At 39.8% G+C, this 27358-nt stretch overlaps 6 protein-coding genes across 10 annotated transcripts in view; 4 read left to right on the forward strand and 2 right to left on the reverse strand.

Moving 5' to 3' along the window:
* LOC108571003 overlaps positions 1–4170 on the forward strand; it is a 60004-nt gene extending 55834 nt beyond the window's left edge. For all 5 annotated transcript variants that reach the window (XM_017932967.1, XM_017932968.1, XM_017932969.1 and 2 more), the window contains 3 exons: positions 1808–1868; positions 2002–3332; positions 3421–4170. In XM_017932967.1, coding sequence (XP_017788456.1) covers positions 1808–1868; positions 2002–3332; positions 3421–3852 — 1824 coding nt within the window. In that variant the 3' untranslated portion in view covers positions 3853–4170. The remainder of the gene's footprint in view (positions 1–1807; positions 1869–2001; positions 3333–3420) is intronic.
* A 1412-nt stretch (positions 4171–5582) lies between these two features.
* Positions 5583–8419, reverse strand: LOC108570968 (glucosidase 2 subunit beta). Its single transcript, XM_017932909.1, has 2 exons — positions 7202–8419; positions 5583–7126 (listed from the first exon to the last, which is right to left on the reverse strand). Exons 1-2 carry the CDS (start codon positions 8097–8099, stop codon positions 6468–6470), a joined length of 1557 nt encoding a protein of 518 aa, XP_017788398.1. The 5' UTR covers positions 8100–8419; the 3' UTR covers positions 5583–6467.
* A 559-nt stretch (positions 8420–8978) lies between these two features.
* LOC108570973 (OTU domain-containing protein 7B-like) lies at positions 8979–12131 on the forward strand. Its single transcript, XM_017932915.1, has 8 exons — positions 8979–9256; positions 9641–9881; positions 9966–10381; positions 10450–10818; positions 10893–11206; positions 11281–11439; positions 11498–11573; positions 11634–12131. The coding sequence occupies exons 2-8, from the start codon at positions 9659–9661 to the stop codon at positions 11733–11735; spliced, it is 1659 nt and encodes a 552-aa protein (XP_017788404.1). The 5' UTR covers positions 8979–9256; positions 9641–9658; the 3' UTR covers positions 11736–12131.
* Positions 12132–12819: 688 nt separating this feature from the next.
* On the forward strand, positions 12820–13672 carry LOC108570976 (protein JTB). The gene is made up of 3 exons (XM_017932918.1): positions 12820–12998; positions 13140–13373; positions 13459–13672. Exons 1-3 carry the CDS (start codon positions 12943–12945, stop codon positions 13619–13621), a joined length of 453 nt encoding a protein of 150 aa, XP_017788407.1. The 5' UTR covers positions 12820–12942; the 3' UTR covers positions 13622–13672.
* A 16-nt stretch (positions 13673–13688) lies between these two features.
* LOC108570948 (glutathione S-transferase C-terminal domain-containing protein homolog) lies at positions 13689–15383 on the forward strand. Its single transcript, XM_017932886.1, has one exon. The coding sequence runs from the start codon at positions 13689–13691 to the stop codon at positions 15381–15383; it is 1695 nt and encodes a 564-aa protein (XP_017788375.1).
* A 1932-nt stretch (positions 15384–17315) lies between these two features.
* The window catches only part of LOC108570963 (ubiquitin-conjugating enzyme E2 R2), a 26797-nt gene continuing 16754 nt past the window's right edge, over positions 17316–27358 (reverse strand). The window contains exons 3-5 of the mRNA XM_017932901.1: positions 18515–18612; positions 18197–18331; positions 17316–17936 (exon numbers count right to left, since the gene is read on the reverse strand). Of these exons, the coding sequence (XP_017788390.1) occupies positions 17711–17936; positions 18197–18331; positions 18515–18612 (459 nt within the window). The 3' untranslated portion in view covers positions 17316–17710. The remainder of the gene's footprint in view (positions 17937–18196; positions 18332–18514; positions 18613–27358) is intronic.

Consider the following 27358-nt stretch of genomic DNA (forward strand, 5'->3'; position numbering starts at 1 on the left):
TGGAGAGGAGAGAGACACGCGTCAGAATGGTGGTGTCGCATCGGGAAGGAAGTATCTCGTCGAACATACGAGCGATTATCGAACAGCTGAATTTGAATCCTGTGGAGAGGAGACGGCTGATCGATAGGACGAAACAGGAGGACGCGAGATGCAAGAGCTTCCAGGGTGTGCAACCCACGGCGAAGATCAGCATCGGTGTGTACGGGTGCAAGGAGAAGGTCGGGTACGAGATACCGGGGCCGATTAGGCGCGTGTGCAAGTTCGAGGATCGGCCGCGACCGAAACAGGAAACCGGCCAAGTAAAGATCCTCGCCTCGATTAAGAAAGAGGCTGCTGCTGCAGTCGCGCTCCAACAGGATGCCGATGCGGTCGAGGTAATCGATCGGGGAGAAACTAGCCTCGATTCTCGCCCTCTACTTTCCTTCATTTCCCTCGATTCTCCTTCGATTCCATTAGGTTATCTTTCACTTGGTTTGTATCGGAGTTTAGGAATTATTGAAAACCAGCCTAAATATCCTTTCCCTCGACTTTTCTTCGATTCGATTAGCTTATTTTTCGCTATGTCTCATCTGTACCAGAGTTTATGACTTAGAGCATAGATTTGTAAGAGTACTACTCGCGAACTATTGAAAACCACCTTAAGTATCCTTAAAAGTGAAATAACCTTTTCCTCGACTCTCCTTCGATTCGATTCGATGAGTTTAGTTTATCTTTCACTGTGATTTATCGGTAAATCTCTCAATTCTATTAGAGTTGATAAATTAGAACATATATTCCCTCGACTCTTCCATCCGATTACTCCATCGGTAAATCTCTAATTTCTCTCAGAATTTACAAATTAGAGCATACATTCCTAAGAATACTACTCGCGAATAATTGAAAACCACCCTAAACATCCTTAAAACTGCAATAACACGTTACGTGAATGTTGACGCAAGGGCAAGGCCGAGGACAAAGCGCTGGGCTCGATAAGATCGTTGGTCGGTATCGAGGATCGACCGAGATCGAAGCCAGAGAGCAGACGGACGATCCCTAAGAAAGAAATCTCGGGTTATTTCGAAGATACGATCGAGGTAATCGATCAACAACATTCGTTCCAAACACTCGCGTTACCCAATTATCTTTCTACATATATACACGCACGTAAACTACAACATTCGATATGTCGATCGAACGATGCAGGTCAAAGCGGAAGAAGAATCAAGGACGGGATCTGTCAGACCTTCGTGCAGGATCGAGGATCGACCACGCTCGAAGCCAGAATCGAGACAGAGGATCCCGCCGATAATCAGAGACGCGAGCTCGAGGATCGAGGAGACGATCGAGGTAATCGATCGGCAAACCCACGTCACGATCCTTCCAATTTTTTTCCAATTCTTTCGTCCCGAAGAAAATCCTCGATATTGAAAAGAAAAGTATGTCGAAGGTGTGTAAAAAGGGAAATGGAAGTTTTCGCTCGTATCAGCTGTTCGCGGCGCGCGATTACGCGCCAGACGAGGCTAATCGGTAGCACGGACGAAAAGAAACCTCTTGGCCAGTGAAGATGTGTCTTTCGAGACGGCACCTGCAACCGGTTTCGAACGATCACGGTTAACTGGCCGCACTTGCTCGCCCCGATAGTGGTTAATACCGTTATGGTCGGCGCTCCGCGTGCCTCGTGCACCGAGCATGAACACCCGGTAGAACAATGTCACGAATTATTCGTGATTTCGTAACCTAACCAGTCGTTGGCGTCGCAACACCCGATCCTCTCGATTCTAACTAAAAAAAATCACGTACAAAATTCGGTGAAATTTTCTTTTCGCAGAGCTCAAAATCGGCAAAGGACACGGCCGATCGTGTTATACCTGTGGCCAAAGAAGACTTACGTAAGTGTTCGAGACCTCGTAATCGGATTGTGTTACTTAATCCGTGGTTATTCCGTATGATATAATAATCTTCGATAACACGTAAATGTTAGATCGATATCGTGTTTCAATGTGACTTCTCTCTTCTCAACAGCGCAACTGGAGAGCGCCAGCTTGAACCACACAGCGGCCCATCACCGGATTTCGGTCAGACCGAAGAATCGAAGGCCTCCGAGGCGTTCTGGCTCGCAAGCTGCCAACACATCCACGTCGGCGATCACCACCATCGCGGAGGATTCGTTGGACAGCCTGGGCCAGCAGGCGATCAGCGCGAACAGCAACGCGTCCCCGCCGACAGAGTCGAAGAACGTGTCTATCACGAGGAAGTCGTCGAGTCGGTTGTCGCGTACCTCGGACATCTACGAGGAACTGGAGGCGAAATTACCGAGGAAACCAGCCAGCGTGGCGTCTCTGTCGCCAGACAGCTTGGACAACGTGACGACAGCGTCGAGAAACAGCGTGGAGGTGAACGAGGAGCAGCCAGAGATCCGATCGATCGTTCGAAAGCCGTCGAATCGGGTGCCAAAGAATACGGAGATGTTCGAGGAGCTCGAATCGAAGCTTCCGCGAAGGAGATCCTCGAACAGACTGTCCAAATCGCCCGATAGTCTAGAGGTAGCTTCCTGTTGGTTCTCAAAGTCCACGGAAGGTTTCGAGAAGCTGATGGAGTACGAAGAAGCGAAACCAGTTGCCAGAAGACTGTTGAACCCGATCTCCAAATCTACCGATCGCGTCTCCAAGTCTTCGGATAGCTTGGAAGCTATCGAGGCTCTTACCAGTGACGAATCTATCGAACGTAGGAGAAGCAGCTTCGAGTTCCGCGCTCGTAGATCGTCGAAGAACATATCTAAATCTTCGGAGAGTTTCGAAGTGCTGGAGCAGACACAGACCGGCGGCGAGGCCGTTCAGGAGCTCCAGAAGAGGAGCAGTATCTCGGATATCAATTTATCCAGAGGCAGAAGACTGTCGAAGAGTATATCTAAGTCGTCGGAGAGTTTCGAGAGGATCGAGATGAACGAAGTGAAGGACGAGGAGGAGAGCAACAGAGAGAGCTTCGGGAAATGCTGCAGAAGGTCGTCGAAAAGGATGTCGTCGGAGAGTTCGGATAATTTGGAGCTGGACGACAGGTTGGAGAACAGAAGAGTCAGGAGAACGCCTAAGAGAATACCAAGTACAAGTTACGTGGACATTGTTCCAGCTGACGATCAAGAGGAGGAGAAGAGGCAGGTGCCGGTTAGAAAGCCGTCGAGGCTTCAGAAATCGTCGGAAAGCTCTGAGCTTGGTAGTACGGATACTTTAGACTCCGAGAGGAGGAACAAGTCTTCGGAGAGTACGGAGACTCTAGACAGTTTGGAGAGAGATTTGGATCAGGAAAGGAAGCTGGAGGACCTTTCTGACGCGGTTGCCGACAGACGCGAGAAAAACGTCAGTTCTTCGAAAATTGATTCATTGAGTTCGTTTCAACGAAAATTAGTAGAAAGTATGGAAAATAAGCGTGTATTTTTATTTTCAGGACTCTTGGACAACCAACAAGCACACCATAGTGACGTCTCATTCGGATCAAATCTCCGTGGCAGACGGCACGGAGGACTCAAAGTCGTTGATCTCGCCGGAGAAGTTTTACTGGCGCCAGTCGTCTGAATCAAAGGAGAACATCGACATCCATCAACTGCTAGCCATCACGATAGTTACCAGAATGGCCGACAACGGCAACAACCAACGAAGCTCTGTGATTTATCCTAAGAAGAAGCAACAGATCACAACGTCGCAGCCTACCTCGCCTGTCGCCAAGCAAGAGGACAACAAGATGATCTTCGACAATCTACTCGTCAGCAAAAACGACGAGGATCTACAGAACATGTTGAACGGCAATATATCCGAGGTGTCTACAGACACGAAGAGTTTCAAGGAGAAATTGATCATGTTCGAGAAACTTGGCAAATGAACACTGTACACACAGACACCACACACACATATATATTGTACATGCGTAACTCTCTAACAGACATACACTGTTCGATTGATTTTGGCCTGTTGAATTGGGGGGAAAAAATAGCTGACACGAAAGAGAGTCTGTGATCGATGCTTCTTTTTCCCCCCTGGTAAACGTTTTCTTATATAAATTTCATTTGTAGACTGTGGAGAACAGCAGGCTGGGAGGCGTTTGATCACGCTCGAACCCAAGGGACAATAACGTATAAAATTCTTTGCTTCAGCGTTTTCTACGATACTTTTACACACACACACACACACACACACACACACACAAAACACCGTTTCTTCGTTTCGAACAACAGCGAAGAAGAGATTTTTCCAAAAAGAAAAAAAAAGAGAGAGAATTTATGTTAACCATAGATGAATTCGAATCGGTCGACGTGTTTGATTGCGTAACTGTAATTACTTGTGAATCGTGTGTTATTTAATTATCTTCCGTTGCAATTCCATTTTTTTTTCTTCTTCCCCTTGTTTCTTTCTTTCTTTTATTTGTAACAAAAGTCGCGTACTTGATAGAATTGCCGGTCGCGGCCGGATGCAGTATTAGACGGTACGCGTCGATTATCGCGAGGCAATAAATGGCTATTACGCATCCGTGCTTTTACAAATTCTTCGTCGTGTTTAGGAGCTTAGTGTTTCTTGTTGTACAGTAGCGTTTAGAGGCGCCGATAAATGTCGTGTTTTCGTTCCACGCTGTGTAAATACAAAGATGAGAAAAAACCCCGTTAGGCAGGATCGCGAACGAAATAATACGAATTTAATGGAGGAACAAAAGTGTAACGAAGAGAATATATAGCAGTTGTGTTTTAGTTCGATGGCCAGGCGAGCCGTGAAGAGAAAACAAAAAAAACGAACACAGGGTACGTTGTTAACGAAAACATAGTTCGAAATCGTTCATATCTAGAGACGTTGTGGCAATCTTTGGAAAATGCTGCCTTTCCATTACCAATCTACTAGTACTTTCTATGTGTAGACGTTTACATCGCGCGCGAAAGAAAAGAAGGAAAAAAAAAAGGAAAAAGGGATTATATTCTGCGAATGAAAATATTCGATCGGATCCTTTTTCGATGTTCGAAAAGCGTGAACGCTTCCTGTTTTTATTTCCTCGTCTTTCTTTTTTTCTTTCTTTCTTCTTTATCATACGAGTATACGATGCACGAAAATTTTCTGATTTTTTTGTTCAATCAGGAACGCACGTTTGGAATGATCGATAACACCGTTCCAAATCGTTCAAATCAAACGAACCGTTGACGTGCGTGAGTTCGTCGTGTACGTTGAAAGGGTGAAAGCGGGATAATCGTGGGGTGAAAAAAAGACGTTAGAGCGTATCGTCTCTGTCACGTGAGAACCGCGTGAGAAAGACAAGATACTACTTTTGCAGTCTTTTAAGTGCCTTAACGAAGTACTGAGGAATCGACTGGTTGCGTTTTACGTGTTGGATAAGAAAAAAAAAACGTTTATTCCCCCACCACTTTTCCCCTCCTCACCTTATTTATAGTTTTCTATAGTTGAATTATGAAGAAAAAACGTCTCAGTCTCCAAAAGATACGCGTAGATTGTTAGATTAACGAGAATTACAAAAATAGAGAATTGAATTAACCATCACTGTAACTCGTATAAGAACTCGCATAATTGAACAGTTCGACAACAGAATCTTTTTTTCTCTTTATTGAACCCGCATTCCAATGCGCCGCAAATCACGGCGCATCTTTAAAAAATTACAAAATACCTCAATTAGTTAATGATCGACACACTAAATACAACTTCTACAATACGTTACACGTGGCAATTTAGGAATTTGACAAATGGTGTTGCTTCTTTTCTTTTCTTTTTTCCTTTAGACACTCTTGCATGTGTGTACGCGTTTGTGTTCGAGTTTGCTTGTGTCTGACTGTATGTTGCTTAAGTCCACATTTACTTCGGTGAGAGTTTTCTTTTATAGGGACCTTAGGTGGAAAAAAGTGGCCGCTTGAAACGACGCGTGAAATTATCTTTGTGTCGTTTATTCGGTATCGCTTCGTAGAAATTCGTCAAATATAAAAAGAGGAATGTATAACAGTGACGCAATATTGGCAATGACCGTGTTAACAACGATTTTTCTCATTCACGTATCACGAATTATATTAAATATGTCTCTCAACAAACTTTTCTACAGTTCGAAGCAAACCGAGCTCGTTCGAACGGTACGTACGAATTCCGTTTGTTTATAGTACACATAGTAAAACGACGAGGAATTTCTAGTGCAAGGACGAATAAATCGATCGCCGGGGATTCGATGGAATTATCAGTTGCGTAACGCGCGAAGGTTGACTAGGCTCTTTTGCCAAGGCTTATCAGTTGTATTTATCTTGGACAAGTAAAAAATATTGTGCAAATCCAGAACCGTGGCGTAAACGTTTTTATATTAACCGTAACGCGTGAACGCTTGAAATACAGGCCTGAGATATACCGGATGAATCGACGCAATCCTTATTTATCCTTGCAATTCTTTTACACCTTATGTATACTTTTTTACACCTGGTGTGTATCGTATTGAGTCGCACGCGCGTTTAGACGCCACGAGACTTATAATTCGTCGTGTGCATCGGTGGACCCTGTGCTAGGATTGCATAGAGCCGGTGTGGAAAATTCCATAGCGTACTCGCATCGATTTGGTTCCGTCACCGAGATCAGTTTATTTTCCTTTCCACAGCTTAGATGAACTATGGTGGAACGCGCAGGTCCGTTCCAACAGGTAAGACCTCGGTCGTACTTCATCTTTGAATACTTTTGACCCTCTGGCCCGCTCCAGTCGTTCCAGTGACCCAAGTTGATGTCGTTGCCGCCAGATTTCGATCTCTGTGTCGTTTTCCCGAACATGCACAGAGTGTAAGTGTACTCTAAATCTGTGTACTCGAAGCATTCACCGTCTAGAGGCGCGAATTCTTGTTCCAAGCCATATTCGCGATCTAATTTTTCTTCGAGCTTTCTCATTTCGGTTTGCAATTCGTTCAGAGACCTTTCTGCCCCTTGGAAATTCTCCCGGGCAACTGTTGCTTCGTCGATAAGCGCTTGCGTTTCCTCGTCGTACTGTACTTGAGGTTCTTCTGTTTTCTCTTGCTCATCACCTGATACCTCTTCCCCCTCTATGCCCTCATCTTCTTCTTTCTCTTGTTCCGATCCTTCTTCCGCAGGTTCCTGAATTTCTTCCTCTTCTTCTTTATTATCCGCTGGTTTAAATACCCCTGAAATATGATGTAGATGTATAATATATAGTTTAAGATAAAAATAAACTAAGTTTATTATAGAATAGCACTAACCTTCTTCTAATAATAAGAAAGGCTTGATAATTGCCCACGCTTCATCCACGAATTCTTGAAGATTGATTTCCTTCTTATTATTCAAGAAGAACATTGCCTCTTCTTCAGTTACAGCACCATCCCGATCTTTGTCAAATGTCACTCTTGTTTGAAGCTCTATGATTGTTATAGTACCACTGCTGTCAGAATCTAGTAGTTTAAAATAGTCCTCAGCTTCGGATTCGTGTAACTCATCCTCTTCATCTCCTTCCTCTATCGCAGGTTGTTCAGGTTCAGACGGCTTGTACTTCTCTAAAGCAGCACTTTCTCGCTCTTCTGCTTGAGTCTTCAATAATTCTTTCTCTTTCCTTACAAGCTCTGCCTCTTCGTAGTCTGCGCGTAATTTAACTAAACGTGCTTGATAAACTGCCTTTAGTTGTTTACCTTTGGCAATCATCTCCACTCTAATCATGTTACCTTCCCTGATCAGCTCCTCTGCTTTTTGTTGCTCCAACCTAGCTTCCTTTCCAAGCTCGTTACAATTGTTTGGACACTCCTTACCTGAGTTATATTCATCGCTGGCATCGCAACAATCGCAAACGCCATCGTTTATCCAGGTGGAGGGTATGTAACGAGGCTTATAACCAGAATTTTCGCAATAGAACGAGCCATTGGTGCAGGCAGGAGTACCGGGCTCGTCGCTGCCATCCGCGCAATCACAATAATTATCGTTGACGTGTGAAAATGGTATTAATAAACTTCCGTCGAGACACTGGAAGTCGTGATCCGGCGAGTAAAGCGAACTTTTCGCGATAGGTATGCCACGAATTTGTAGCACCTTAGAGCCGGCTACGTGGCTCAATAAAATCGAGAGATTAACTGATAGAAAAAGCACCAGGTATATCCTGCAATTGTTCATCGTTATTCCTTTCGTTTACTTATCTACTGTGCGAGAATGTTTTTCACCCGCGGCGAACTAGCGAAACTTTTCCGGTAAAACCGAGCGATTTTTTTTTTGAGGTTCAAAACGGACACGAGTACAAGACACACACATTCGTGCACGCCTACTACATCGGCATGGTACGCGTCTCACTTTTAAGTGAGGTAGACGAACTACAATGTCGAGAAACGATAACCTGTGGCGCTACATTTGCACGCAAGTCAGTAAATCAACTTAAGGCGGTTTATTCAGTTGCGCAGTTTCTACGATTTTTTGGATTTAAAAAACGGACAACGTGGAAGGTTGCATTGTCTATTGGCAAGGGATGCATATGGAGCGTAATTATCTCATAATTAAACGTCAACATAACCCGTTTCGAGCTATCGAAAGAACCGAATATTATCTTTCCGGTGGTCTGACAATCACGATAGATTAGAATGCTTAATCGTTTCGTAGAATGCGATTTGTTTCTTAATCAAATAATATCATTTTGTAATCGAACGTTGATAAAGAGACAAGCGAAAATTCCAACAATAAATCGTAAAGGTGAATGGTTGATGCAGGTAGTCTTTTTCTACTAAATTATTCTATAAACGTGAAGCATTTCAGTGTGGGCGGTATATGTGGTGCGCAGTGCATACTTTCAAGGTTAAACGTATTTCTAAGTAGCGACGCGATGTTATGAGATAAGCGGACAGCGCGGAAGGTTATCTTATATTTCAAAATTTGTTGCACTATCGTGATCGCATCAATTTATCCGCTTTGTGGGCAAGAACATTACTGCGTAAATAACAACGCTATACCCCTCAACTGCTTGACTGACATGTGACCGGTTTAAAGTTTCACCGTGACTTCCATGCGCAACAATAATAATTCGCTTCTCGCCCTTCTACTAGCCAGTTTCGAGGCTGAGTGCTCTAGGTTATGTTGTGTTTATATCACCGCCCGTGCAAAAAGATTCTTGACCGTTTTCATACGTTGTGGATAGCCTTTGTAAGATAGGCTTCGGCACGAGCACCGTGGTACGAAATATGAGAGAATATACGGGCATCTCGTGCGTCGTAGACCAATTAGAATACCATTTAACGATACTATACCGCAACGCTCCACTGCACTAATTCAATATACGGGCCAAGGTTTGCACTTTTTAAATAATCCCATCCGACATAGGTGCATGTACATACGAACGCTAGACGTATGCAGGTGTGCACTTGCATTAATTCACTTTCGATATTTCGTAATACCGAAATGCTTTTTCATCACTTGTAGAGTAATTGTTCTTCTTTATATGTGTTTATAATTAAATGAGTTAGGCAAACAGTAATGAAGTGTTATTTTTTATTAAACCACTAGTGTTACCTTGTCCTATTTTTTTACACTAACATGTAGATGTATGTGTTGTACAATGTTATTTAACTGTTGTCTTCACCTGTCACTTTTAGTTGTGGACCAGATGATAACTTGCATATATTTTTTCTTATTCTAATGTCATAAACTTTAAATGAAGTACTGCTTTATAGGTGCAATAAGACAGTGTAATGAACGTAGGACTATCTGCATACGATGGTTTGGAGAAAGAGTCAAGCTCTAATAATGCATTGGAAAGTGGAGGAGGAACTACAAAGAAGCTGGCTAGAGGTATATCTCGAGCAACTGAAAATGCAGCCATTGTCTCGTATGCTCGTTCTCAATTAGCTACTGTAGGATCTTTAGATACTCCAGAATTCACATTCTCACTCCCTGATTTGACTGTATACCCAGGTACTTTATCTATTCTGCAGCATTACAGTTACAATTACTTTCTCTATTGTACTTTCTACTAATTGAATAACAAATTGTACTTAGATTCATTTCGTCAGTTTTTGGAAAAAGATCTGATAGAAGGAGGTTGTTTAACTTCCCTGGAGGCTGCAGGTCGTTTAAATTGGTGGTGTGGCTATAAAAATGGAAGTAGCAGAGTGTTATGGCCTTTGGCAACATCTGGAGATGGCAACTGCCTTCTACATGCAGCTTCTCTTGGCATGTGGGGCTTTCATGATAGGCTCCTCACACTAAGAGAAGCACTGCATAATACTCTGGCCAAAGGAGAGTATAGACATGCTTTGTTCAGAAGGTGGAAATGGAGACAAATGGGCTTAAATGCGGCTGCAGGATTGTCTTATACAGAAGCAGAATGGTTAACAGAATGGCAAACTATTGTAGATATGGCTTCTCCTATATTCAGAAACCAAACTGCTACTTCTTACCAAAGTCTCGAAGAAGTATGTCAGATTTTTACATTCACGCTCCTAAAATTCTATAAAATGCTTATGGTGATAAAACTTTATAGGTACATGTATTAGCTTTAGCACATGCTTTGAAGAGACCCATAATAGTCATAGCAGAAACCATGTTAAAAGATGCAGAAGGTGTAGCCTTAGCACCAATTCCATTTGGTGGAGTCTATCTACCATTAGAAGTACCTCCATCGCGTTGTCATAGAACCCCATTACTTTTAGCGTACCATTCGGCGCACTTTTCTCCTCTTGTTACCGTAGATGGATCGAGTGATTTCGATGGTTGTAATGAAGGAGTTAGCATACCTCTTGTGGACCCAGATACAGGTCAATTATTACCAGTTTTGTTCGCGGTAGATCCCGGACCTGATTGGGACTGGGAAGAAGGATCTCGAGACTTATTAACTTGCCAACAAGATACGGTGATTATCTGTTACCAATAATTTAACGCTTAAGTATATCTATTGAAATATATTTGTTTAATGTTTGTGTTTAGATGGAAATTTTATTAAGACAATACTTAGATTGTGAGTACCAAAATTTCACATCGGAAGAAATTGAAAGATTGTCTGATACGGACGGTTCACTTTCTAAAACAGCAAAACAATTACTGGGAGTTGCTAAACAATTCGGGTCGATTGGAAAATCCGTTAGTAAAAGACTGTGGTCCATAACGAAAAGACCAAAGAGCCTGCCACCAACGGCGGGCGGACTTTCTACGGAAGGTTTATTATGTGTAAGAATCAGAAGTAGACGTCATCAATACGTGGATCAAATGCTTCAAAATTACCTTCAATGTGCTCACGCAAGGTATCACATTTTTATTACATTTTTCAAGTTGCCTAGCATAATGTTTCCATTATTATTCTTATAATACTCTACAGGTACCTGCAGGATCATAAAGTTGACGAAACTGGTAGCGAAATGCATTATGGTGCTGGCAAATCCAAATTTTATGCCGCCAGTGATCGAGATAGCCATGCTAGCGTTAGCAAATTATTACCCACCAATCCCAATAAAGATCGTACACTTTACCTTTCAAGGTATTCCCCATATATATAATATATTTTCAGTAATTTTTATATTAATTATTTTTTACAGATCAACCTTTTATAAGGACCAAGCAGCTGGTAAATCGGGGCCAGAATTATGGAGTAACAGCAGCAGTAGTTTAGCAGTACGTTTTTATACATTCATTATAATCGTAATATTTGTATAATTTCTAATCTTTTTTTAGGATATCGTTAAAGAATGTCGTAACGAGCAGTGCCCATTTTTCGGTTCGGCAGAAAATGATTATTACTGTTCACAGTGTTGGGCAAATCGACGTTATCGCTGAATAATATGTCTCAGCGACATGTGACAATAATAACTCTTTAATATTGCTCGAATTAAACCAAGTATAATCGGATTTAGACGTAACACTAGCCATTTTAAAAGGCCGCTTGGAAAAAAATAATTGACTCGCCAGATTTTCTTCTTCTTGCTATGTTAATTCATTCTATTTCATATTTGGTTTGAGAGATTGGATGACATGCTAGTGATCGTTGTGTCTTGCGACAATAAAAACGCTTCCTTCGTACTGTTGATAGAAACATTAATGAAGACATCAATGCTGACTGTAGTAGTATGCAAGTTACAAATGATGTACAAAGTTAAGACAAAATTAATATTTATACTAAGGCCGCTATTACAATGGCAGCAAGAGAGAGAATGATCTTATTGCACTTGTCATCCAAAGTATCATCATTTATAATTTTTCTTCTTATTTATTAGCAATCATCCCTTTTGAAAAGCATATCAGATGTACAGGGTTTACTCTCTCTTAAACATATATACACGTATATATACTAAATGCCTTTCATGCGTAGCTTATAAATCAGAACCTTTCTAAATGAAAAATTATATTTTCAAGTAACGATAAACCTCTATTTTCTCGAAAAAAAGAAATAAACGATTCATGACTTTTTTGCACGTGCCTTCTGTCGCGCATAATAATTAATATAAAAGTTCAACGTAAACGACGATAATACTCGATTTTCAATGCTGCGATGAGAAAGTTGTTTTCTCTCGCAACTACCTCTACCGCTTTTAATATAATGCTTTGTACGAATTAATCACGCTTTGGTCGCTCACTGACTCGTTATTAAGTGAGATCATTTAAGAAAGCGTGGGTTTGATATGTTAAGATGATAACGAATCATTATCGTATTTAACCTCGTTGCCTGTTGGCAATCGTACGTGTAAAGTTGTGTGAAAAATAAAACATATTTTTATATCCTGTGTATTTTTTATTGTCCTTTATGATTAATCCTGAAAATAATAATAGAAAATTGTGATGCCATCTTACGGAAAGAATGTACGTAGTGATCTATAAAACACGTGTTACCTGTATATAGTACAGATCATGTTTAGTCAGAATAGTATTGCTTTACAAGTGGCTTCGGCTTCGTGTTTACCGGGTTCAGTCAGAAAGTTTTATTTACTTTTCACATGAATCACGTAACTTGACAGGAGTTGGGTTTCATGAAATAGTGTACATCGAAATGATTGAATTATGCACGAAAAAGCGAATGTTAATTGGCATTTCGTTCTTGGGAGGGTTAGTTTTGTTTTCATTTCACTCGACAGTTATTGATTCATAATTAAGTTGCAATAATAAACCATTATTTAACGCAAATATTGTACACGCACTAATACTGCAATTTCATAATATTTCTCACATTTATATTTCACATTATAGGTTAACAATATTAGTATTAATTGTTGAAAGTCATTGGACTGATAACCCCAATAAACTTATTTTGGAGAGTTTTGAAAATACCACGAGATGTGCTTCTGGAGATGATTATGAAATAACATCAGAATGTCACCCATGCTCTGCTTTTGAAGTAGCAAGCAGGAGCATTGATGTATGTATTCATGCCAGATACAAAGAAGTGTTGAAATGTAAAAGTGGAGAAACTATAACCAGAAGGTAAAAGCTGTGATCTACTTTCTATCTTGTCATTGTTTTACTAAGAGTTATAAAAATGTTATAATAATAATATAAATTTATTCAGTTGTGACAGGGTAGCTTGGTTAGAGGAAAGAGAATTTTGGAAGTTTGAGACGTTTATGTTACTTCTGGCATTAACCTCTTGTATCAGTGTTTATTGGAGAGAAAATGTCCTGAGGCAGAGGATAGTAAGAAAAATAGCCAGGCAACTAAGGGCTAGTGCTTAGCCTTGAATAGCTTTTTTTATTTTTTTTTTTATCGATACCTTTATAACTTGGCAGGCAGCTTATAGAGATGGATGAAGTTTATTTGGAAGTGTATTCTTTGTCAGAATTATGTCTAGCTCCGATAGAAACAATAGTAACACTGTTTACTGTAAAATATTGTAAATCTAAAATTAATATCAAGCTTGTACTAAACAAACAAAAGCCTCTTGAAAGAGCATACACTATAGACATTTCCACTTTTGTATATGAAGTTATGGATGCAAATAAAATTCCATATTCCGCGAGTTCGTGCGAGTTGCCAATTATTGTTGTAAATAAAACAAGCTGCATTGCTGGCCTTTGTGCAATTTTACGACAGATAATTAAAGAAGTGACGATGGATTGTCCGAAACATTATTGTCGAAAATTATTAGGATTCAAGGAATCGTGTCTAACTGCTTGTTCAGAAGCAAGTATCTGGACGAAATTTTGCGAGGTCGATTTGATTTTAACCGTAAAATTTTTGCACTCGGATGATGCAATACAAAGTGAACTGCCTTCCAGTATGGCAAGATTTGAACGTCATATGTCGCAGCCAGCCAGGTTGCACAATTTGTATAAATATACAATGTCGAAAAAATTTTCCGACGAGAGCATAGTTTCGCGAAATGGAACGCCAGAACATTTATACGCCGAAGGCTCATATGTCACACTGGCAGATATAATTATATTTGTCTGCACTCATATATTATTGACTGTATATTCGAGTGAGACGACAATGAAGTTACTTCCTCTGACTGCTAAATGGTACGAAAGAATGGTTGAAGATCAAATTATAGTAGACTGTCTCGACTGTTTACCACTGTTGAAGAGCCAAGACATGACCAATTACGTACTTCCCGAAGTAGCGAACCAAAGTCTATATAAAAGCGATCCGAATAGACACAAACCGAGAAGTCGCATTTATACGAGGCAAGACGATGTGCAGCATTCCTTACAGTTGTTCAAAACTTTGAATATAGAAACCGAGCTCGACTTGGAACCGTTCGGTGCGGAATTGAATCTTGATTGGTCAACGGTACCGTACGATGCCACTCCCGAAGGTGGTTTTTTGCCACCTGCTCGTTTAAAAAAGAAACACGAACAATTGCAAAATATGTTTAAACCAGTCATGAAGTTGGCAAAAGCGGGAGATGTAATTGTAGACTTCTGTTCTGGTAGTGGTCATTTAGGTATACTAGTCGCGTACTTTTTGCCATATTGTACCGTCATACTATTAGAGAATAAAGAAGAATCACTGAACAGAGCCAAAGAAAGAGTGAAAAGGTTAAAGTTGACGAACATTAAATTTTATCAGTGTAATTTAGACTATTTCAAAGGACACTTCGATATTGGTATGTCGTTGCACGCATGTGGAGTTGCGACTGACTTAGTAATACAACAATGTATCAAAGAAAAGGCTATTTTTGTGTGTTGTCCCTGTTGTTATGGATCGTTGCACGATTGTCATCACCTGACATACCCACGAAGCAACGTTTACAAACATGAAATAGATCAGGACAAATATATAGTTCTTAGCCATGCTGCGGATCAGACGCACGACGAGAAAAATGTTAAAACAAAGCAAGGATACGAATGTATGGCGATTGTCGACACCGATCGAAAGCTACAAGCTGAAGAATTTGGATATAGAGTGTACCTTTCTAAATTTGTACCAAAAACGTGTACCCCTAAAAATCATATATTAGTGGGTATCCTTAGAAAAGAGATTGTAAGCATGTAAAAGTTAATTGTGTTAAATATTCACGATTTCTATATTGGTAATGATTTTGAATACGAAGCGTTTATTGGATAAACGATTCTCGAATAAAGATACGTTCACTCACCTAAAGAACAAAGTATTCTTTTTTTTTTTTTTTTTTAATCAGTCTGTTCAAATTGTATCGATCGATATATGTACGAAACGAAATATCGTAATGATATTTTTCGAACTTAAACTATTAACAAAGCACGTAATATTGTTGCGCTAGTTTTATTAAATTGTACGAAGAGATTTTATTGGTATGTACAAAAAAAGGAGAAAAGAATTATGTAGTATACAAATTATTAGTGTTACGTCAGTGTCTTACACAGTTTCATCTATTATTAAGTAGCTAGGGACAACATGAAATGAAAAAGGTTTTACAGTATGTCAAGAAACTAGGGAATATTTACTTTTTTTTTTTTTGCTATACTACTACAAGCGCTGAGTATATGCTTCTTTTAGACAATATTGAAATTTAAATATTCTTTTGCTTTTATTTTACCGTTTAACATTTTTTTTTTGTTCAACACTTAATTTTGGTCTTTTAATAAAATGGCTAATGGAGAATGAAGATAGAAGTACCATTTACACATTTCATGTCTTTAAGATTGGATTTCATGTACTATTTACAATTTCAGTCGTACGAGCACAGATACACTACCACAGAGTAGGTTAGCTGTATCTGGTATTCCTTTCACTTAAGTAGTAAGCTTATGTTTAATCAACTTCACCTACAAAGCTTTTGTCCCCGTGTGAAAGATAATACTTAACATCAAGAGATCTTAATAATTGTTATAAGCTAAACTAACTTTGTGGATGTAGCGCAATGCACGTAGAAGTCCATAAACATACTTCAGTACTTTTCTCAAAAGATTTAGTATAATCGTTAATGACAAATCATTGAAACTTAAGATATATATCGTTCATAGCAAAAATTATATTCTACGTCTAAAAACCATGATCAAACAAGCTGTCCAAAGACCTGCCCTAAAATTGTCGTATTAATTCGCAAAAAGACAATCCTCGTAGCTTCGTTATAAAGAAGAAGTACAAGTATCTATCTGTAATATTTAAACCTATATAAATCTGCTAGTATAAAAAAAAAAAGAAGAAGAAGAAGAAGAAGAGGAAAGATAAGAGAACGAAGTCGCTTCTTCGATAGAGTTTCGATCGAAAAGAGAAAAAAAAGAAAAAAAAATATACGTATAGAAGTTTGCAAGTAATATACTTCTCTTAAATAAAAAAAAAATTTACGTCTACGAAGAATGTTTAACAGGTCTTTCTTGGCAGTTTGTTTTTTCTTTTCTTTTTTCTTTTCCCTCACTTATACATCGAATTCATTTCCCGACTTTTGGCTTCATAGCATAAATAACCACACGAAACGGAGATATTTCATTTTTATTCAATGTAAATTTTATCGATGATTCGAGAAAATGCAGGATCAATTGATGTACCCATTGATAAACATCAAATATATGACACACGGATAAAGAAGACTTGAGCCAGCCCAATCATTGTACTTTTTATTATGATTAATTTTATCGAACGCTGATCACCGTAAGGTAAATCAATTGGTCCTTTATCATTTCCTTTTGTTTTCTTGCCTAGTTTTTTTAAAAGATCGACGTGCCAACCACAACACAACCAAAGCACAGTGCTCCTAACAAAGTACTTATGTTTCATACCGTATATTGCTTAAGTTAAAGAGCTTATAAACACGGCATTCTCAACAATGTTTCTTATTATTTTCTTAAATCCCCTTAGAATTCTAAACGCAGAATTCCGATATCGTTTCGTTCGAGGATATTTCCAGAAGTAAATACACACGTTCGTTAAAACGAATTTCGCTACATTCATCTCTCGCAGAGAAAAAGAAAAGTAGAAAGAGAAAAACAGAATTATTCAGCTGCACCTTTACATGATCGGACGAAATAGAGAAGAAAAAAAAGATTTCAAATGAACAATCAACGGGTTTTGTAATATCGATTGCCACCTATAGAGGGTGCGTGTGTGTGCATCGCGATTAAAACGGACAACGCGATGAAATTGTGACGCCATTTCTCCGAAATAGAATTCTACTTACACGTCTATTATAGCAATACGACAAGTAAAATTTCGCTTCTTTTCAAACCGCCGTATAACTTGAAATTTGTTCTCGGTGGCACGTCTGAAAAGATAGATAGAGAGAGAGAGAGCGTCCGGTTTAGAAGCCCGTTAATTTATTAATCTATACAGAACTGATAATAATTAGCGTTTTCGAGTTTTTTTGAAATTTTCTGTTTTATTTCGTCGTTTTAGGAAATGGATCACGACTCTCCGTTGCCACTGTCGTCACCGTCTTCGTAGTCGCTCGCGCTCATTTGCTCGTCGTCGTCGTCGTCGTCCAGCTCGTACTCGTCGTCATAGAAATCCGTCATGTCTAGCTGCTGCTCGGCTGGCCTCGCGTGAGTCTTGATACAGTAATCTTCGAGCGTCACAGGCACCACGATCCCTTCCTTCTCGGCCTCCATCTTTGCCGCTTGCGCTTGTTTCCTGTAATCGTCCAGAGACATATTTCTCACTCTTATCTCGCCGGTACAACCTCTCCTATCTCTTTTTCGAAAACGCGTTTAAATCTAATCGAGCGGCCGTTTAAACGTGATAAATCTTTAGTACGAATCGAATAATATTTACCGTCTCATGGTAATCAGCGATCATCCAGTTTGGATTGGCAGCGTATCTAATCGAGATATAAACGAAAAGAAAAAAAAAAAAAGAGCCGCAGGATACGGAATAGATCAATATTATTGTACCTTATGATATTTTCATACTCTTTGTCTTTACCCTTGGAGTCGCGCCAGCGCCTATACATCACAGAGGCATCCACATTGGCCGGACTATATGTATTGGGCTCGTTCAGCAGTGAAATCACCGACAAGAGGATCGTCCTATTCCAAAACCAGAACACGTTTATCGTTTTTGCACGCCATTACCTCGCGTGTCTGATAATACAAGACACCTCAGCCTACGTATGTATACACACCCTGTTCACACATGCATTGAACGTGTGTACGCAGGTTTCTTTCAACACGTTCTCTCCCCTCGACAATTCTACTAGTAACGATACTCACCTGACGTTCTGTGTTGGATTCCACCTCTCGCACGGTAGCTCTCCGCTCTGTGGATCGTCTACTGGTGGATGTAGGATCGATATGCATAGATCTCCGTTCTGCGGGTAACAGAGAAAAAAGGAAGAGGTTGAGATATAAATGTACGAATCTGTGTGAAAAAATTTGGACGAAAGAGTTGCAATATCTTGCAGTGGATAGGACTGAAGGTTAGCGCTCGACTTTGGCGAGGAGAAGAATTATTGGATCGAGGGAGAGAGAGAAAAGCGAGTTCCGCGTTAATCGTCCCTGAAGGCACATTGCCCATCGTGGAAACGAGCTTCGACCAGGTCGAAGGACGAAACCTCCGTGGCTTCTTTCGCGGACCTGAAAATCCTTGTCCGGTACTCGTTGCGCGCCTTATTCGGTGCCCGAGTCACGACCGTGAGGTGTATAGTCGACGGAAGAAATATGGCGACGTCGTAAAATCGGTCAGGCGTCATAGTTTTACAGGTTCGGGCGTATACAGAAATCTGAGAAGATAGGAACGTGAAAATCTTAGTCGGGGATGTGTGAAGTAAGCTTTAGCTTTGATTCAGTTCTAAGTAATATATATAAATAAATATATAATAAATACTAATAGAAAATGCTGTAATTGAGTTTGGATGTTGCTGCATCAATCGGTGTCGCTATTTAACCCATTTGCATCATTAGCTTATATATATACGCGCAATTTTCCTAGTCACTATCACGAGAGCGTATCGCAGACTACTAAAATTTCGTGTTAATTTCCTATTTTTCATATTTTCCAAATTATGCAAACGGTCAAGGTGGTCATTTTGGTAATCGGGCTTTAAAAAATTGATTTTTTGCTTGCATTTTTCGAGAGTACGAATTTTCAAGAGCGCATTGTTAAATTTTTTCAGGTAAAATCCCGAGTATTTCGGCTTGCACAGGCTTTTGTAGCGAGCAGGAGTACGTAGGTTATTTCTACCTGTTTCTATTGTACTTCACGAGACCCTTTCTGACGTGAAATAATATAGCAGTACGACCCTTCTTAATGTAACCGTGCACTGCAGCGGTGTGTTTCAAGTGAATAAATATGTACTGGCATTGCAGATTAGTCCTAAGTATAGATGCCACACGAAAATTTAGTAGTCAAAGTTTAAACGCGTTTCTCTTGAAACGTTCTTTCTCCGACTGGGGGAAATAAAATAACAGAAAGTGACCAGGTGATCGGTCTGAAATTTTAACGTGCTATTCTACGTACCGTTGGTTCTCTCTGCTACCAGATTTACATTTCTATGTTGAAAATTTCACATACTTTTTTACATCGTCAAATTTTTAGAAAGAATGGAAAATTTCGATATTTAAACTTTGAATGCACCCCATTTTGTTAAATTTTGGTATCAACAATAGCGGTACTCGTTCTTTATTTATTTTTTTGTCTTAGACGAGTTAGTGAGCTGAAATTAAATTTACCAGCGAGGCACTTCTCTTTAAAAACCTTTTCCTTACCTCCAGATATAGCATTGTTGATTTTTAACTTACTTTCTGACTTAATTCTGGTATAAACAATTTAAAAAAAATCTTAAACGAGTCTGTAAGCTAAAATCAAATCCGCCAGCGAGAAATCTCTCTTCAAAGGCGGCCCATATTTACCTTCAGATAAAGCGTTAAAAATAAAATAAAAAGCTATTTGAAAAATAGTTTCGCATGCTTCGCAAGTGTACCGATAAATAAAAAAAATTTGACAGCGCTATTCACTCTGGATACCGAGAAAAAAAATCCCGAATATTGGCAAAATTTTCCTGGCGACTACAACGACCCCTGGGATTCCCGACCTCCCTACATTCCTTCCACCAACTATACACCTTTCCCAAGCGCAAACACGCTACGTGTCTCTCGTTATTGAAACCCATTCCTTGTCCTTCGTTCTGCCGCGTAAGAAGGCTGAACAAGCTCTCGAATCTCGTAACAAACCAGTCACTACTAAAGCTTCCACCAGAAAATATTCTCCGACACGGTGGATGTAATCGAAAAGAGCTTGCAGCCGGTTCGAACGGCGCCAGGTGATGGTCGGATCTCCACGTCCTTCGCTCGATTGGTCTCGCGAAACTTCTTATTGCAAGCGTTTCCCATGCGGGTATCGTTGAACACGACGTTCGCCACGTACGTCTCCAATGACGCAAGCAAACGAGGCTTGCTTCGCGAGGATGTTGAGCAAGCACCAGCTCAAACATGCTTCGATCACTTTCGAACGAACCTGGATCCATGTAGAATTCGCTAGAATCGGATGTAATCTGTTTCCACCGAGATAACAGGCAATTTACGCAGCGATGAAAAGTGGTAAACGCACGTCGAAACGTGACGGTTCACCCTCGGAAGCCGAACGCGGGAGACGAATGCTGGGTCAATTTTGACCCATAGCAAAATTTCTATTGTAACGCGGTAATTTTTATACGCGAGTTGTTTTTATTATACCTCTATTTACGCGGTCAGACGGGCTCAGTTTTCTATAAACTTTCATTGAATTTATTACACATCACAGACGCAAATTCTTATTTATACTTTAGTACTAATCACATAACTCTGACCTTTTTTGCTTTTTTTTTTAACCTCATGTCCTACGATTTACGTTTTACAGATTCGGGCACCGAATAAAACTTATTTTGCTTCTCTGAAATATCATTACTTTTTTTATTAACCCACGCGATTTAACACTAACCGTACCACAACACCCCGGTCAAACGACCGGTTTTAAAATTTCGATTTAAAACCATGCACCTGTTTTTCCTCCGTATTTTGTCAAGAATAAAAGTATGTAATTGGTTTTTTATTATCTAAAGGCTGTTTTCTGCGTTGTTTCCTATGTTAAATTGACAATCACCTGTACTCCTTTCGGAAGAAATATGATTATTTCACGGTATACATAAAGTGTCGGTACGGTTAGTGTTAAATATTTTTATAACTTATACCTGTTTTTCTTACCATATTTTTTTCCCCATATAAACAGACTCTATTTGCGCGATTTTTATCCGCGTAAAAGAAATCAACGCGGAACGGTCAATCCGCGTAAATGGAGGGATGGGTGTATCTTGAGGTATGTTTTTCTTGGTTATTTACATTTGACACGTAAAATAGGTGTATTTCCTGTACTAAACTTGACTTAAGGGGGTATTCTAGTCTAGACTTTTCAGAAAAATCAATTTCATTTTTTTACATTTTCTGAAAGTGGACATTTGCAGAAGTATGACTGTGGAAAGATTTTTCCGAATTCGTAAAATTGACGAGGTTATAGATGGTTAAAGAAGACGACATGCAGCCCGTAGTCGTAAAGATACCATTCTCGTGTAACTGGTACGAGAAACTTTAAACTTTTTCTAAATGACCGACATGATATCTCAAGTTCTAGTTGTCCGATTGACTCCAAATTTTACACGCACCTTCGGTGGATGTGTCGTTATCGTCTGAACCAGAATTATGCCAAAATATATATTTTTCTGATTTTTGGAGCCTCTGAAAGACGAAAAAATGTCGCAGAAATCGATATTCAAAATTCAAAGTGTCGCCATTTTGTAAATTTTCACTATTTCTTTTTCATTCTGGTTCACACATATATAATTCAGACAGCTTTGATTATTTTCACTTGAAAAAAATTGTGAATTTTCTTAAGACATGAATAAATACGTGTGCAAAATGCCGATACTGAGAAACTTATACTTTCCTTACAAAAAAATCCCTAAGAAGAGCTAAAAAATGACACTTAATCGCCGTCGAGTCAAAAAAGAAACCCTGCATTCGTCGCACGAGGGTTAATTAGTTTTAATCGACAGGTTACACACGACGGAGAGATCGGACAATAGACGAAACAACGCGACGATACACGGAACGGCCATTGAGAGGAAGTGGTGAGCGCGGTTTCTCGTCCGTCAACCGTTACCAGCGGCTACTTCCGCGTCCAGCCGGTCGAAACGTCTACTAATCCAGCCGGTAATCTCGATTAGCATTTACACGGGCGACTTCTAGCGCCGTATGTCTTCGTGGAACGCTCGTGCCGGTTCACTGAAGCGTTTAAATCCGATCGATCGGCATAAGAAACGACTACATAAAAGCCAACAGCGGAGCTGTTCTCCGCTCACGGCTGTTAAGTGCTCCGCCCGTAGACACCGAAGCGCGAGCGCGATTTCGGCATCCAGGATTTTGCAAAATTCGAACAGATTGACCCTTTACACTGACAGACTTATTCACGTGTAACCGAGACGAGATATGGAAGATCAGCTCGACGATAGATGGGGGAGATAATCGAAGTGTGAGAAAGGGTTGAATCGTAGAAAGATTACTCCGTTGATTAACGGGACTTGAACACACGCCTGCTGGCGTCGCTACCGCATCGCGAGAAAGAAGAGGAGCACAGCTTGTTGGCAAACGAACTTTCCCCGTCGTTTGTTTTCCGCGCGCAGATCCACGGTGAAACGGCGGCGCGATCGTTGATTCGGGCCAACGTTGAAAACCAACGCTTTCCACGTGTCGAACGGAGGAGAAAAGGGGAGAAAGAAACGTAGGTAGAATTAGAAGAGAAAGAAATATTGGATCGAATGGTTTACACGAAGGGAGTGACGCGCAGTATCGAGCGGCTCTCGTTTTTTCGAGCGCGTGAAAAAGATGGAAGTGGGTCGTTTGATTTTCCCGGAGATCGAGGGGAGCTTGTGAAATCCCACCGGTTTCCAGCGTTCAAGTTGCACGGTGCCAGATCAAGATCGACCGTATACACGCCGATAAGGAGGCTGAAGAACGTGTACGATTCGCTTTTTCTCTCTCTCTCTCTCTTCTCTTTTCCCGTCCGTTTTCCGTCGACCTCGGCTACCATTCTCGAACGGGAACGGGCCAGAAGGATGTACGAGGATATATTCGTGCGGTAAGCACGCTCTTTGTGGACAAAAGTACAGCATACCGCAGTGCCGTTGGCGAGTAGCCAGCGTAGAGCGAGAGAGAAACGTTCCTCTCTGGTTCTCAGCCTGTGAATCCCGAAAATTCGGCGCCCATCACTCACAGCCGAAGATATTTCTCGATATCGTGCCGTATATACTGCTGGTAAGACGATACGAGTCTTTCAATCTGTCGGAAAGTGTTCGAGAACGTACGTGCCAGAGAAGTTACCAACGAAGCGATGGTTTTTTAGAAAATTAACCCTTTGACGTGTGACAACGAGTCAGACTCGTGGCACAGATTTTGGTCAACATTTGATAAAGACAGTCGTATCGGTAAGAAAAATGAATTTCGATTGAATCGAATCGTATCATTAGAAAAAATTAATTTTAATTCCAATTTTCCGTTTCATTTGTTAAACCGAAGATTGCAAAGACACTTTGCAAACCGAACGAATTGCGACTGAACAGACGTCTAAGTTTGCTAAAGCGAATTCTAAAGGAACTCATAAGGTATTCTGTGCCAGGAAGATTACTAATGTAAAATTCAACGATGGTTCGTTACATCAACAATTTTTAACTCTTTGAGGCACGGAATTTTAGAAAATAAAAAGAACTATCTTGCCCAGAAATTGTATTTTTATCAAATTTAACAAAGTTGGTTTATTTGAACTAATAAGGAAGTAAAATTACAAAAGGAACACAAAAATAAATAAAAAGTCATTTAAGTTTTAATTACAGGGTGGGACTTAAACAGCCCCTCTGTGCCATATGGATTCATGAATGGTATCTGTTAAAGCACATCTTTTTCCCAAGACACAGAGGTACTTCGCACCGAGTACAAGACCATTACTAACTGGTTTAAATAGCCGGGACTTATTTTTTAACCTCTGTTTTAGTAGCACTTGTAATTTTTCCAGGTGGTATAAAAAATATCCCACCGTGCATATGTGCGTATCAAAAAGTTGGGACACTTTTTATCCCACTATGCCCCAAAGAGTTAAAAGACGAAGAAAAAATGAGAATGCAGTAGAAAATTCACCACATTGGTTGGCAATGCGTTAAGTTTAAATCGAATCCGAAAAAAGTCGATTCCTTTTTATTACATTTTCTTAAAGTTTAGTATCTCAAGAATATATTCCCAAAATGTTATAGCTCAATTCGGCAAAATAACTGCGATTTCAAGGATATGATGGAAGGGCTAACCGTATATTGACATTGCGCGCTAAACTTCAAACGCGTTTTTCTCGAAACAGTGTTTTACAAATTGGCTTTCATGATTTCTCAAAACTGGATTGTCCGATCTCTTTCAAATTTGGCGTGCATATAAAGCAGGAGTACCTCTATCGCCCGTACCGAAATAATGTCGATATTTATAATAGTTATTGTTTTGTGATTTGAAGTAAAAATTAAAAACTTGACTTCAAATAGCTGCCATTTAGACAGGACACGTTTTATATGTTTCATTTTTATACGGACTATAGTCACACCCATATAGATTAAGACTATCTTTGATTTTCTCATTTCAGATGAATACAATCGCTTGAATGATGTAAGCCATCCAAAATGACATATTAGGGGAAAAAATGACACGGTGTCTTTTTGAAATAATACCCCAACCTGTATACGAAGCAATAAGTTTCTTGGACTGTAACAATTCGATAAATTTCTCTTCTAAAGATCACCAAAAAATGACGATTCCAAGGAAGAATACCCCCTTACTGCCGCACTAAAACGGTAAATAGCTTACAAGGGAACTTCGGTAACCCGAAATGTCCGAATTTTTTGAAACTTTGTGGGTTTGTAGGGGACCCCGAGAGAAGTATCGGGCAATTTTTTTTTTGGCCCAATTTCGGTTCTTCGGGGTGAAAACAGCCCTTGAATGAAGATAAGTGTTACCCTATTTCCCTGTATATCTTTAAAACTATAGTAGATATAAAAAAATGTTTATAATAAAAATGAAATGGCATTTTATGCCTTACAAGACTGTGCTGTTAACACATTGGCGACGGGGCTCTTAGAGCAGCGCCTAACATGTGCACGGGTGATTTCGCGTCTTTTCTTTCAATCGTCACTTTTCAACTAATTATTATTTTTCAAAGAAATTTTCAAGAATGTGGTAAATTACTTTTTCGTAAAACGTATACAATTATTAGAATTCGTGAAACATCTGTCACGGCATTTCTGAAAAGAAATTCAATCATTTACAGCGTTTTATAAATTTACTTTCAGACAGATATGTGAAAGTCTCAATGACGTATTTCGCGTCATTCGGAATCCAAGTGAATACCTGAATGACGCATATGTGCGTCATCCGACGCGAATGTGTTAAGTTGTAATGAGCACTTTCGCAATTTTACGAATCGTTCGAGGAAGCAAGGCGTCGCAAAGTACCGAGTAGAGTACACATACAACTATCCGAAATGAATAATAGAGAAATTGTTAGGAGGTAAAGCAAATGAAAGATGGTTTACGGCATACCAAATATACACCTAACTATTGTTAACAATTTTGTTTATTTTTTAGTATTAGACTAAATGCAATAGGTTTTTTAATATATTGTTCGAATTATGCATAATACGAGGATTATCTGAATGTACATGCAAACGCAACAGAATGATGGAAAGAAAATCTAGAGGAACGAGAAGGATTTTCAATAATTAATGAAAAAGCGAAGAACGCATGGGTTCACACCATCTGGAACTGGGTGTTTCCACAGACAATACGTAGAGGCAAAGTTTGCACAATCCATAGCAGCAAGGTCTTCACAATGATAGTGGTTTCGCGGCTAATTATAATAGTTTACACTTTAGCAAGTCAGCCGGGGTCACAGCTCTGCCTTTCCTCCCTTCCCCCTTCGTCTTGTACCCCATATAAACGCGCACACGCGCCATGCATCGTGCAATGCGGTCGCTGTATACTCACATTTGCACGGCTCTGTAAATACACATTACAATGACAGCCAACCGGCACTGTATTGTCTTCGTCCAACCGAAATACTCAACGACCAGAGATTCTGAAAAGTGTTCTTTTTTTATTTAACGAAATACGGAAGATATGTGTGTCGTCCGATTCGCGTTTGGTGAAGTAGGAAGGAGATTTGTAGGTTGGCAATGCGTTAAGTTTAAATTGAATCCGAAAAAAGTCGATTCCTTTTTATTACATTTTCTTAAAGTTTAGCATCTCAAGAATATATTCCCAAAATGTTATAGCTCAATTCGGCAAAATAACTGCGATTTCAAGGATATGATGGAAGGGCTAACCGTATATTGACATTGCGCGCTAAACTTCAAACGCGTTTTTCTCGAAACAGTGTTTTACAAATTGGCTTTCATGATTTCTCAAAACTGGATTGTCCGATCTCTTTCAAATTTGGCGTGCATATAAAGCAGGAGTACCTCTATCGCCCGTACCGAAATAATGTCGATATTTATAATAGTTATTGTTTTGTGATTTGAAGTAAAAATTAAAAACTTGACTTCAAATAGCTGCCATTTAGACAGGACACGTTTTATATGTTTCATTTTTATACGGACTATAGTCACACCCATATAGATTAAGACTATCTTTGATTTTCTCATTTCAGATGAATACAATCGCTTGAATGATGTAAGCCATCCAAAATGACATATTAGGGGAAAAAATGACACGGTGTCTTTTTGAAATAATACCCCAACCTGTATACGAAGCAATAAGTTTCTTGGACTGTAACAATTCGATAAATTTCTCTTCTAAAGATCACCAAAAAATGACGATTCCAAGGAAGAATACCCCCTTACTGCCGCACTAAAACGGTAAATAGCTTACAAGGGAACTTCGGTAACCCGAAATGTCCGAATTTTTTGAAACTTTGTGGGTTTGTAGGGGACCCCGAGAGAAGTATCGGGCAATTTTTTTTTTGGCCCAATTTCGGTTCTTCGGGGTGAAAACAGCCCTTGAA

The sequence above is a fragment of the Habropoda laboriosa genome, unplaced genomic scaffold (genome assembly GCF_001263275.1).
Source record: "Habropoda laboriosa isolate 0110345459 unplaced genomic scaffold, ASM126327v1 scaffold88, whole genome shotgun sequence".
Taxonomy (NCBI): Eukaryota; Metazoa; Arthropoda; class Insecta; order Hymenoptera; family Apidae; genus Habropoda; species Habropoda laboriosa.